This window comes from Tachyglossus aculeatus, chromosome Y4 (assembly GCF_015852505.1).
Source record: "Tachyglossus aculeatus isolate mTacAcu1 chromosome Y4, mTacAcu1.pri, whole genome shotgun sequence".
Taxonomy (NCBI): Eukaryota; Metazoa; Chordata; class Mammalia; order Monotremata; family Tachyglossidae; genus Tachyglossus; species Tachyglossus aculeatus.
In genome coordinates, this window is record NC_052096.1 from 8,379,249 (window position 1) to 8,391,312 (window position 12,064).

The 12,064-nt window shown below is 51.6% G+C and overlaps 1 protein-coding gene across 1 annotated transcript in view; it reads left to right on the plus strand.

Annotated features, from left to right (window-relative positions):
* The window catches only part of SLAMF1 (signaling lymphocytic activation molecule family member 1), a 33,302-nt gene that overhangs the window by 7,582 nt on the left and 13,656 nt on the right, over nucleotides 1–12,064 (plus strand). The window contains 2 exon segments of the mRNA XM_038768862.1: nucleotides 4,048–4,371; nucleotides 5,370–5,648. Of these exon segments, the coding sequence (XP_038624790.1) occupies nucleotides 4,048–4,371; nucleotides 5,370–5,648 (603 nt within the window).

Below are 12,064 nucleotides of genomic sequence, written 5' to 3' on the forward strand. Positions count from 1 at the left end.
TTATTTTTTGTTGGGTTTTCTTTCTAGTACTTTTTTTCATGGCATTTGTTAAGTGCTTACTCTGTGCCAGGCACTGTATTGAGCACTGGGGTAGATATACACTAATCAGGACGGACACAGTCCTCGCCCCACGTGGGGCTCGCAGTCTTAATCCACATTTTCCAGATGAGGTGACTGAGGCCCAGAGAAGTGAAGTGACTTGCCCAAGGTCACACAGCAGACAAGTGGCGGAGCCGGGATTAGAAGCCAGGTTCTCTCACTCCCAGGCACTTTCCCCTAGGCCACGGTGCTTCCCTTGTTTAGGTATTTGTTAAGCGCTTACTCTGTGTTAAGCGCTTACTCTGTGTCAAGCGCTGTACTAAGAGCTGGGGTAGATAAAAGATAATCAGGTCCCACATCAGACTCACAGTTGCGGGGAGAAAAGGCACTGGATTTCCATTTTGCAGATGAGGGAAGTGAGGCACAGAGAAGTGAAGTGACCCACCCAAGGTCACACAGCAGGTAAATGGTGCCAGAATTAGAACCAACTCCCAGGCCCGGGCTCCTTGCACTAGGCCACACTGCTTCTAAGCGCTGGGGGAGGTACAAGTTTATCAGGTCGGACACAGTCCCTGTCTCACTTGGGGCTCACAGTCTAAATTGGTGGAAAGGGGGAAACTGAGGCACAGAGAAGTGAAGCAACTAGCCCAAGGACACATGTCAAGCCAATAAGCGCTTAACAAATACCATCATTATTACTACTATTATTATTATTATTAATTGGCAGAGCTGAGATGAGGTTCTCTAACTCCCAGGCCCGTGCTCTATAATAATAATAATAATGATAGCATTTATTAAGCACTTACTATGTGCAAAGCACCATGCTGCTTCTCACCGTAGGAAGGGAAAGTGTCTATCAGCTTTCTCCTCACCCAAGTACTTAGCACTGTGCTCCATGCCCAGTAAGCACTCAGTAAGTACCAATGACTGATGGGTTGATTGGTTGATCATAGCCCGCAGGACTCAGTTTCCCCTTCACCATCACTTCCCAGACCCTACAGAGATTCCCACCCTCCCTCAGGCTTCAGGGGACCAACCACCTGATCCGCCGGGCCTTCTTTCTCCCGATGTGTCCATCTTAGGTATCAAACCTAAAGCTTTCCCGGAAGCCCCCGGGGGCCTCACTTCTCCTCCTCTCCCTGCTCTGTCCTCGGCCTTCCTTACTCCTTCCTTCCTCGTCACCTTCCTCAGCCCCCAGGGGATGGAGTCACCTTCCCCGGCTGGTCCTCCCGCCGAGGTGCCCATCTCGGGTACCAAACCCGATGCTTTCCCCGACGCCTCTGGGAGACTCTCACTGTCAGGGAGCCAGTGTTCTCCTCTCCTCCCTGCCCTGACCCATCCCCTCCCTCAATCAATCAATCAATTGTATTTATTGAGCGCTTACTGTGTGCAGAGCACTGTACTAAGCGCTTGGGAAGTACAAGTTGGCAACACATACAGTCCCTACCCAACAGTGGGCTTACAGTCTAAAAGGGGGAGACAGAGAACAGAGACAGAAGGGGACCGCCTCACCTGACCATGCTGGTCCCCCCCTGAAGTGCCCATCTTGGGTACCAAACCTGAAGTCTTCCCAGAAGCCTTCCCAGGGCCTTTCCCCATGTGGGGGCCTGTCTTCTCTTCCCCGGCCCGCCCTGGCCCGTCCCCTGCCTCAGCCCCCAAGTAGCCACGTCGGAACAGCGGGGAAGATGTGTGGGGGGTTTTGATTTGGGCCCGTCGCCCCCGGCGAGGACTCCCAGGAGCTGTGGACGGAAACGAGTGTGCCCACGGAAAGGGTGAGCCGTGACGAGCCAGCCAGCCGTGACGCCTCGTTTCTTGTAAACTGAGCGTTTCCCCCACCTCGCCCCTTCCCCCTCCCGCCTCCGTCCCCGGCTGCCTTCCCCCCGAACCCCTCTCCCACGGCCTCGGATTTACCCGCCCCATTGTCCCCTCTGAGCCCCCAATTCCTGCACCGTCCCCCTCATCCTGACTTCCCCCGCAGTTACCAGGGGCCTAGCGGAAAGAGCCCAGGCCTGCGAGTCAGAAGAGCTAGGATCTAATCCCAGCTCTGTCTCTAGTCCTCAGTTTCCTCATCTGTAAAATGGGGATTCAATACCCATTCTCCCACCTACTTAGGTTGCAAACCCCATGTGGGAAAGGGACAAATCTAATATATCTTTTTTATAAGGTATTTGTTAAGCGCTTACCGGGTGGCGGGCACTGTACCAAGCACTGGGGTGGATTCAAGTTGGACACAATCCCTGTCCCATATGGGGCTGGCTGTCTTAATCCCCATTTTACAGATGAGGGAACTGAGGCAGAGAGAAATGAAGTGACTTGCCCAAAGTCACATAATAAGGCAAGAGGAGGAGTCAGGATTAGAACCCAGGTCGTTCTGACTCTCAGGCTCTGGGCCCTATCCTTCAGGACACATTGTTTCTCTTGTAATCTCTGCTCTGCCACTTTTCTGCTGGGTGACCTTTGGCAAATCACTTCACTTCTCTGGGCCTCAGTTGCCTCATCTGGAAAATGCGGATGGAGACTGTGAGCCCCATGGGGGACAGGGACTGTGTTCAACCCGATTAGCTTGTACTCGCCCCAGCACTTAGTACAGTGCCTGCCACCCGGTAAGAGCTTAAAAAATAGCCTCATTATTACTATTATTATGGTACTTACCCCAGAGCACTTGACACATAGTAAGCCCATAACAAATGCCACTGTTATTGCTATTATTACTATTATTATTATTGTTATTATTACTATTATTATTGTTGTTATTATTACTATTATTATTATTGTTATTATTACTGTCTAAGAGAGGGGATGAGGGTCATATGCAGACAACTTGGTTGGAGTCTCAGGTGCTGATCAATTCCTCTCCACACACCCGCCCCCCGACCCACCACCATCGGCCAGGGGGTCTTGGAGAAGTTCCAGGGACCCCCGACCGCTGCAGGGGGAAGTGCTTAGTACAGTGTCTGGCACATAGTAAGCACTTAACAAATACCACAGTTATGATGATGATTATTATTATTATTACCTGGGGAGGCAGCGTGGCCTGCTGGTAATGCCCAGGAGCTGGCAGTCCCGGGTTTGAGCCCCGCCTTCACCACCGGGCTGCTGTGTGACCTCGGGCAAATCACTGAACCTCTCTGGGCCTTGGGTTTCTCCTCTGTAGAATGGGAACAAGATCTCCCCTGCCCTCCCTCCCGGATGGCGAGTTCCGATCAGGAAGGGGACTGCATCCGGTTAATTATCTGGAATCTATGAGGTGTTCAGCACAGTTCTGGGCACCTGCTCAAGTGCGTTGTCAATGTGGATTTCAAATGAAGAGTCTTCGACATGAGCCCCGTAACGGCAGGGAAGAGGACAATGGTGGGGTGAGAGGGGAGGCCGGTGGAAGGGAAGTGCTATGAGCACCATGCACTGTACCGAAGCAGAGTGGCTCAGTGTAAAAGAGCACGGGCTTTGGAGTCAGAGGTCACGGGTTCAAATCCCAGCTCCGCCAATTGTTAGCTGTGTGACTTTGGGCAAGTCACTTATCTTCTCTGTGCCTCAGTTGCCTCATCTGTAAAATGGGGATGAAGACTGTGAGCTCCACATGGGCCAACCTGATCACCTTGTAACCTCCCCGGAGCTTAGAACAGTGCTTTGCACATAGTCAGTGCTTAGTAAATGCCATCATTATTATTATTAGTGAGTGCTTGTTTAGTGCAATGTGCTGCACTGAGCTTCTGTTGAGTGTAGCGCGCTGTGCTGACTGCCTACTGAGTGTTATTTGCTGTACTGAACTCCTACTAAGTGCAATATGCTGTACTGAGCACCTGCTGAGTACATTGTGCTGTATTGAGCTCCTGCAGAGTGCCATGCGCTGTACTGAACGTTTACTGAGTGCAAAGGGACGTCCTGACAGCCTGATTGCTAGACAGTCTTACAGGGAAGGCCTTCCCCGCTCCTCCCGTCCATTCCCGCCGGTACCCCCCGGGCCTCCGCCATCAGGGCCCAAAGTTGACCGTCACCCCCACTTTGCAGGACGGACCTCCAGCTGCTCCAACCCGGAGAGGGTTCGGGGGACGGTGGGATCCCGGGTGCATCTGCCCCTGGTCCTGGAGGGGGCCAACGAGACCACACCGGTGACCATCAAGCTGCAGAGCCGGGGGCAGCAGAACAAGAAGAAGGTGTTTTCGGGGCAGAAGAAGAACCTGGTCGGAAAACTGGAGGCCCGTTACACCTTCTTCCCCGAAAACTCATCGCTGGAGATCGCCGAGGCCTCCTATGGCGACGCCGGCACCTACGAGGTCTCCGTGGAGGCCGGAGACTGGTTCAAGGAGTTTTGTCTCGAGCTGGAGCTGTTCGGTAAGCTGGGGGGCGGGGGTCCTGGGTCCTGGGTGGAAATTGGGGGGGCTCTGGGGTCAGCAGGAGACCCTGGGGGGAATAGGGAGGCCTCTCTCTCTCTCCATCACTCTCTGCCTCTCTTCGCCCCCTCTGTCTCTCTCTTCAGTTTATTAATAATGATAATAAAAATAATGATGGTATCTATTAAGCACTTACTAGGTGCCAAGCACTGTTCTCAGAACTAGGGTAGATATGAGGTAATCAGGTTGTCCCACGTGGCACTCACAGTCTCAATCCCCATTTTCCAGATGAGGTAACCGAGGCCCAGAGACGTGAAGTGATTTGCCCAAGGTCACACTGCAAGCAGTTGGCGGAGCTGGAATTAGAACCCAGGGCCCCTGACTCCCAGTCCTGGGTTCTTTCCATTGGTCCCTGCTGCTTCTTCTCTTGCCTGCTGTGTGGCTTTGGGTGAGTCGCTTCACTCCTCAGGGCCTCCACTTCCTCTGGAAAATGGGGATTCGACACCTGTAAATCAATCAATGGTATTATTTATTGAGTGCATGTAGTGTACAGAGCTGGGAGAGGACAATACAACAGACAGGACAGGGACTGTTTTGTAGGACAGGGACTGTGTCCAACCAGATTTGTATCCACCCCAGCACTTAGTACAGCGCTTGGCACATAGTAAGCTCTTAACAAATACTCAAATTATTATTAGGAGAAGCAGTAGGGCTTAGTGGAAAAAACACAGGCTTGGGAGTCAGAGGTCGTGGGTTCTAGTCCCAGCTCTGCCACTTGACTGCTGTGTGATTTGGGGCAAGTCACTTCGCTTCTCTGTGCCTCAGTTTCCTCATCTGTAAAATGGGGATTAAAACTGTGAACCCCCTTTGGGACAACTTGATGACCTGTATCTCCCCCAGCGTTTAGAACAGTGATCGGCACATAGTAAGCGCTTAACAAATGCCATCATTATTATGGTTGTTAATAAACCCCATCATAATTATTATTATTCCGATCAGAGCGGGTCTCGGCGCCGTCCATCGGAGTCAACTTGACGCTGGGGAACGGCAGCTGCGACCTGACGCTGGCCTGCCGGACGGAAAGCAAGGAGCCCGTGGGCTTCAACTGGACCTGGACGGTGGGTGGGGGGGCCTGGACCCCCCGGCTCCAAGGAAACATCCTGCATCTCACCCTCACGCCGGTGGCTCCCAATTTCTCCTGCACCTGTATCGCCTACAACGCCGTCAGCTCCGCCGAAACCCACTTCTTCAGCTCCTGGGACCGCTGCAGGGTCAGAGGTCAGTGTCCGTCCAGCCTCCGACCACCGGCCTGGAGAATACCCCGTCCTGCCGGGGAGGGGGAGGAGGCAGGAGAGCCAGGAAGTGGGGATGGGAAGCGGGGAGAGGAAGAAAGGAAACGGATCCAAAGTCATAACCTGGATTGGGCTTCTGAGATTCCCCTCCCATTCATCAATCAATCCGTCAATCAAAGGAGTTTTGGGCTTTTTGGGTTTTAGCACTTACTACGAGCCGGGCACTGTACTAAGCGCTGGGGTAGATCCAAGCTAATCAGGTGGGACACAGTCCCTGGCCCATGTGGGGCTCACAGTCATCATCCCCATTTTCCAGCTGAGGAAACTGAAGCCCAGAGGAGTGAAGTGACTTGACCAGGGTCATCCAGCAGACGAGCAGAGGAGCTGGGAGGAGAATCCAGGTCCTTCTAACTCCCAGGCCCGGGCTCTATAATAATAATAATAATGGCATTTATTAAGCACTTACTATGTGCAAAGCACTGTTCTAAGTGCTGGGGAGGTTACAAGGTGATCAGGTTGTCCCACTGGGGGCTCACAGTCTCAATCCCCATTTTACAGATGAGGTAACTGAGGCGTAGAGAAGTTAAGTGACTCGCCCAAAGTCACACAGCTGACAACTGGAGGAGCGGGATTTGAACCCATGACCTCTGACTCCAAAGCCCGGGCTCTTTCCACTGAGCCACACTGCTTCTCTTCTCTTCTCTTCTCTTCTCTTCTCTTCTCTTCTCTTCTCTTCTCTTCTCTTCTTCAGTGGCTCTACCCACTGGGTGACACGGCTTATCCCAACGCCCTCAAGCAGGACTGGATTCCCTAACTCCAGCCAGCCCTCTGGCCCCCAAGAGATGCGGGTTCTAATTCTGGTGCCGCCTCTTGTCTGCTGTGAGACCTAGGGCAAGTCGCTTCACTTCTCTGGTTTTCTCTTTCCTTAACTGTAAAACGGGGATTCGATTGCTGTTTGTCCTTTGCCCTTTGACAGGGCCAGGGACTGTTGTTGCTCTGATTAACTGATTCCTCCCCCAACATTTAACACAGTGCTCAGCATATCCAGCGCTTAGAACAGTGCTTGACACATAGTAAGCGCTTAACAAATTACCATCATCATCATCATCATCATTATTATTATACTAGTGCTTAACAAAACACCGTCATTATTACTGTTATCATTATTTATAGCACTGTAACTACAATACTTATAATTGACCTATTGGCAATGATACAATAACGACTGATAACAATGGCACTTGTTAAGCACTTACTATGTGCCAAGCACTGTTCTAAGGGCTAAATTAATCAGGTTGGACACAGTCCCCGTCCCCCATGGGGCTCACACTCTTAATCCCCATTTTCCAGATGAGGTCACTGAGGCCCAGAAAAGGTAAGTGACTTGCCCAAGGCCACACAGCAGGCATGTGGCAAGGTCAGGATTAGAACCCAGGTCCTCTGACTCCGAGGCCCGGGCTCTGTCCGCCAATCCATGCTGCTTCTCATCCTACCCCTTGTACTATGAGTAAAACCACAAGCCCCTCTCTAGACCTGAAACTCGTGGAGGGCGGGAGACGTGTTCTTCCAAGCGCTTAGTACAGTGCTCTGCGCATAGTAAGTGCTCAGTGAATACCACTGTTTGACTGATTGAGTCCCACGAGTGACAGGAACCTTGTGTGGTCGAACTCTGGCATACCACCACCCCCGCCAGCGCTCAGCACATAATAAGCACTTAACAAGTAGCCCAGTTATAAGTGCTTAGTACAGTGCTCTGCTCACAGTAAGCGCTCAGATGAATACGATTGGATGAATGATTACGATTTCAAGCCACCGGGGCCTGAAATTTCAAATTTGAAATTTCGAAGGGTGGGGCCGTGGGCTGGCGCCGTTATCGCTCACGATGTCACCAAAAGGGGAGGTGGAGTCAGGATCCGATTCCAGTCAGTCAGTCATATTTACTGAGCGCTTACTGTGTGCGGAACCCTGAACTAAGCGTTGGGGAGAGGATGCTATATTCATTCATTCATTCATTCATTCAGTCGTATTTATTGAGCTCTTACTGTGTGCAGAGCACTGTACTAAGCATTTGAGAAGGTACACCGTAAGAATAAGAAGACACATATCCTGCCCACGACGAGCTGGCAGACTAGAGGGCAATGTGGCTTACTGGATGGTGCGCAGAACTGGAAGTCAGAAGGATCTGGGTTCTAATCCCCGCTCTGCCACTCTTCTGCTGTGTGACCTTGGGCAAGTCACTTCACTTCTCTGGCCCTCAGTTCCCTCATCTGCTAAATGGGGATTTAATACCTGGTCTCCCTCCTACTTAAACTGTGACCCCCAGGATCTTGCAATTACCCCACCGCCTAGTCCAGCGCTTGGCATATAGTAAGCGCTTAACAAATACCACAATTATTATTACACTGGCTTCGTTAACGATGGCCTTATTCATTACTGTTTTAGAAGGTCATGGGTTCTAATCCCAGTTCCGCCACTTGTCTGAGCCCGCTGTTGGGTAGGGACCGTCTCTAGATGTTGCCAACTCGTACTTCCCAAATGCTTAGTACAGTGCTCTGCACACAGTAAGCGCTCAATAAATATGATTGAATGAATGAATGAATGTTGTGTGACCTTATGCGAGTCACTTCACTTCTCTGGGCCTCAGTTCCCTCATCTGGATAATAGGGATTGAAACCGTGAGCTCCATGTGGGACAGAGACTGTGTCCAACCCGATTTGCTTGTATCCATCCCAGGATACTTAGTACCAGGCTTAGTACGGTGTCTGGTACATAATAAGCGCTTAACAAATACCATCATTATTATTATGACCCGCGGTATATTTTTACTAGAGAAGCAGCGTGGCTCAGTGGAAAGAGCACGGGCTCTGGAGTCAGAGGTCATGGGTTCAAATCCCAGCTCCGCCAACTGTCGGCTGCGTGACTTTGGGCAAGTCACTTAACTTCTCTGTGCCCCAGTTACCTCATCTGTAAAATGGGGATTAAAACTGTGAGCCCTCCATGGGACAACCTGATCACCTTGTAACCTCCCCAGCGCTAAGAACAGTGCTTTGCACGTAGTAAGCGCTTAACAAATACCACCATCATCATCATTATAGTCCTTTATGAGGGCGGGGCTCCATCCCCATCCTTCCCAATATTCCGGACGTGTCCTTTGTGCGTCCTTACCCGTCTGGGAAACCGGCGGTGCCAGGGCGGGCGCACCCCAGAGCCAGCTGTACCCTTCGGGGGGCCGCTGTCAATTAAGCCGCATCTGTCCTGCCCCTCCCAGGGGAATTGGTGGAGACCCCAATGGGGAAAGAAAACCCCTCTGCTCCTCCCCAGCCTCAGACTCCGCATCCTCAGCTGTTGCCCCTCCTCCCTCCCTGCTGAGACAGCTCAAACAGCCAGCTGGAAAAAGGGGGTGCTGGGCTACTCCTCCCTCCCCTCACCCCATCACCCCGTTGCCATGGGAACGCGACGGCTTCCTGTAGATCTGCGGTTCTATTTCCTGTGCGTGCAGGGGGCCGGGAGATACTGGGGCGTTTTGTAAGTGTTGGGGAGGGCGGGGTGGCTCGGCCTACAGGGTGGGAGTTGGGAGACTCGGGTTCCTGTCCCCGCTCTGACCCCTTGACCCCAGCCTGCTGTGTGACCCCCGGCCCAGTGCCTTAACCTCTCTGGTCCCCCTTTTCCTTGCTTGTAAAATAGGGCCTCCTCTTAGGCTCTGAGGCCTACGCGGGACAAAGACCAGGTTCAATCCGTCTACCCCAGTGCTTGGCACGGTGTTTAGCCCGGAGAAAGTGCCTCATCCATACCATCATTTTTGCCGCCGACCTCCCAGTCGATCATTCATTCATTCATTCTATCGTATTTATTCATTCAGTCGTATTTATTGAGCGCTTACTGTGTGCAGAGCACTGTACTAAACGCTTGGAAAGGACAATTCGGCAACAGATAGAGAGAATCTCTACCCAACAACGGGCTCACAGTCTAGGAGGGGGAGACGGACAACAAAACAAAACAAGTTGACAGGCTTGTCTAAATAAAACAAAACAAGTAGACAGCAGATCAATGGTGGTGTTTATCGAGTGCTTAATGTGTGCAGAGTACTGGACTGAGCTCCTGGGAGAGGACAATATAACAATAGAACAGACACATTCCCTGCCCACAGCGAGCTTACAGTCTAGAGGGGGAGATAGACGTTAACAGAAATCAATAAATTACCGATATGGCCGTAAGTGGTGTGAGGCTGGAACGGGGGGATGAATAAAGGAAGCAAGTCAGGGTGACGCATAAGGGAGCGGGAGAAGAGGAAAAGAGGGTTTAGTCAGGGAAGGTTTTTTGGAGGAGAAGGCCTTCGATAAGGCTCTGAAGAGGGGTGAGAGTGATCATCTATTGCACACGGGGAGGGAGGGAGGTCCAGGCCAGGGGCAGGATGTGGGCAAGGGGTCGGCGGCAAGATAATAATGATGGCATTTGTTAAGCGCTTACTATGTGCTAAGCACTCTTCTAAGCCGTGGGGTAGATACAAGGTAATCAGATTGTCCCACATGGGGCTCACAGTCTTAAACCCCATTTTACAGATGAGGTAACTGAGGCACAGAGAAGTTAAATGACTTGCCCAAAGTCACACAACTGGTAAGTGGCGGAGCCGGGATTAAACGAGATAGACGAGATGGGGGGACAGTGAGAAGGTTGGCTTTAGGTGAGCGAAGTGTACCGGCTGGGTAGGAGTAGCCGGGTGAGGTAGTAGGGGGTGAGGAGATCGATGGCTTTATAGCCTATTGTGAGGCATTTATTTTTGCTACTGAGGTGGGTTGGCAACCTCTGGGGGTTCTTGAGGAGTGGGGAAACATGGACTGAACGTTTTTGTAGAAAAATAATCCAGGCAGCAGAGTGAATTAGGGGCTGGAGCGGGGAAAAGCAGGAGGTTGAGAGGTCAGCAAGGAAGGTGAGACAGGCCCACGTCCTGGCTCTGGCCTGGAGCCCCTTCCCACCTCATATAATAGTAATAATAATAATGATGATGGTATTTGTTAAGCGCTTACTATGTGCCAATCAAGCACTGTTCTAAGCGCTGGGGTAGATACAAGGTCATCAGGTTGTCCCACATGGGGCTCACAGTCTTAATCCCCATTTTACAGATGAGGGAACTGAGGCCCAGAGAAGTGAAGTGACTTGCCCAAAGTCACACAGCTGGTGAGTGGCGGAGCGGGGATTAGAACCCACGACCTCTGACTCCCAGCCCAGGCTCTTTCCACTAAACCACGCTGCTTCTCTGCTTCTCATATTTAACAAGCCTCCACTCTCCCCACCTTCAAAGCCTTATTAAAATCACGCCTCCTCCAAGAAGCCTTCCCCAACTAACCCTTCATTTCTCCTATTCCCTGCTCCCTTCTGTGTCGCCTTTGCCCTTGGACCTGTACCCTTTAGTCACCCCTTCCTCAGCCCCACAGCATTCTTTTTTTAATGATACTTATTATGCACTTACATGTGCCGGGCACTGTACTAAGCGCTAGGGTAGATACAGCTTAATTAGGTCGGATACAGTCCCTGTCCCACATGGGGCTCACAGTCATCACCCCCATTTTACAGACGAGGAAACCGAGGCCCAGAGAAGTGAAATGATTCGCCCAAGGTCACTCAGCAGACACGAAGCAGAGCGGGGATTAGAACTCAGGCCTGACTCCTAGGCCCACGCTCTACCCACTAGGATGCACTACGTTTTTTCTTAATTAATTCATTCGTATTTATTGAGCGCTTACTGTGTGCAGAGCACTGTACTAAGCGCTTGCGAAGTACAGTTCAGCAACAAATAGAGACAATCCCTGCCCACAACGGGCTCACAGGCTAGAAGTGGGGAGACGGGCATCAAAACAAGTAAACAGGCTTGATATTCGTTAGGTACTTACTACGTGCCAGGCACTGTACTGAGCGCTGGAATAGATACAAAGTTGTCTGGTGGTCTCCGTCTTGGGGTCTTCCTCTCCCTGTGAATTCCTGTGGTCACGCAGGGGCTGGGGGCGGGGTGCGAGGATCCTTCTCCGCCAGTCTTCAATCAAGCAATGGTATTTAGTGAGTGCTCACAGGGTGTAGAACACTGTACTAAGCGCTTGCGAGAGAGCCATACAGTAATCGACAGATTCATTCCCCGCCCTCAAGAACTTATGGTTTGGCCCAAGCCCTTAGTACAGCTCTCTGCACACAGTAAGCGCTCAATAAATACAATCAATCGAGTGGTTGAGCGATTAATACGCTTCTCTTCAAGATGAAGCAACGAGCAGGCAGGTTACAGCATCTCATGGCCCGAGACGGGGAGCCCCCTCCCCACCACCGCCCTTTTAGAATGACCAGAAGCAGTGTGGCCTAGTGGTTAGAACCCGGGCCTGGGCGTCAGAAGGACCTGGATTCTAACCCTCCTCCACC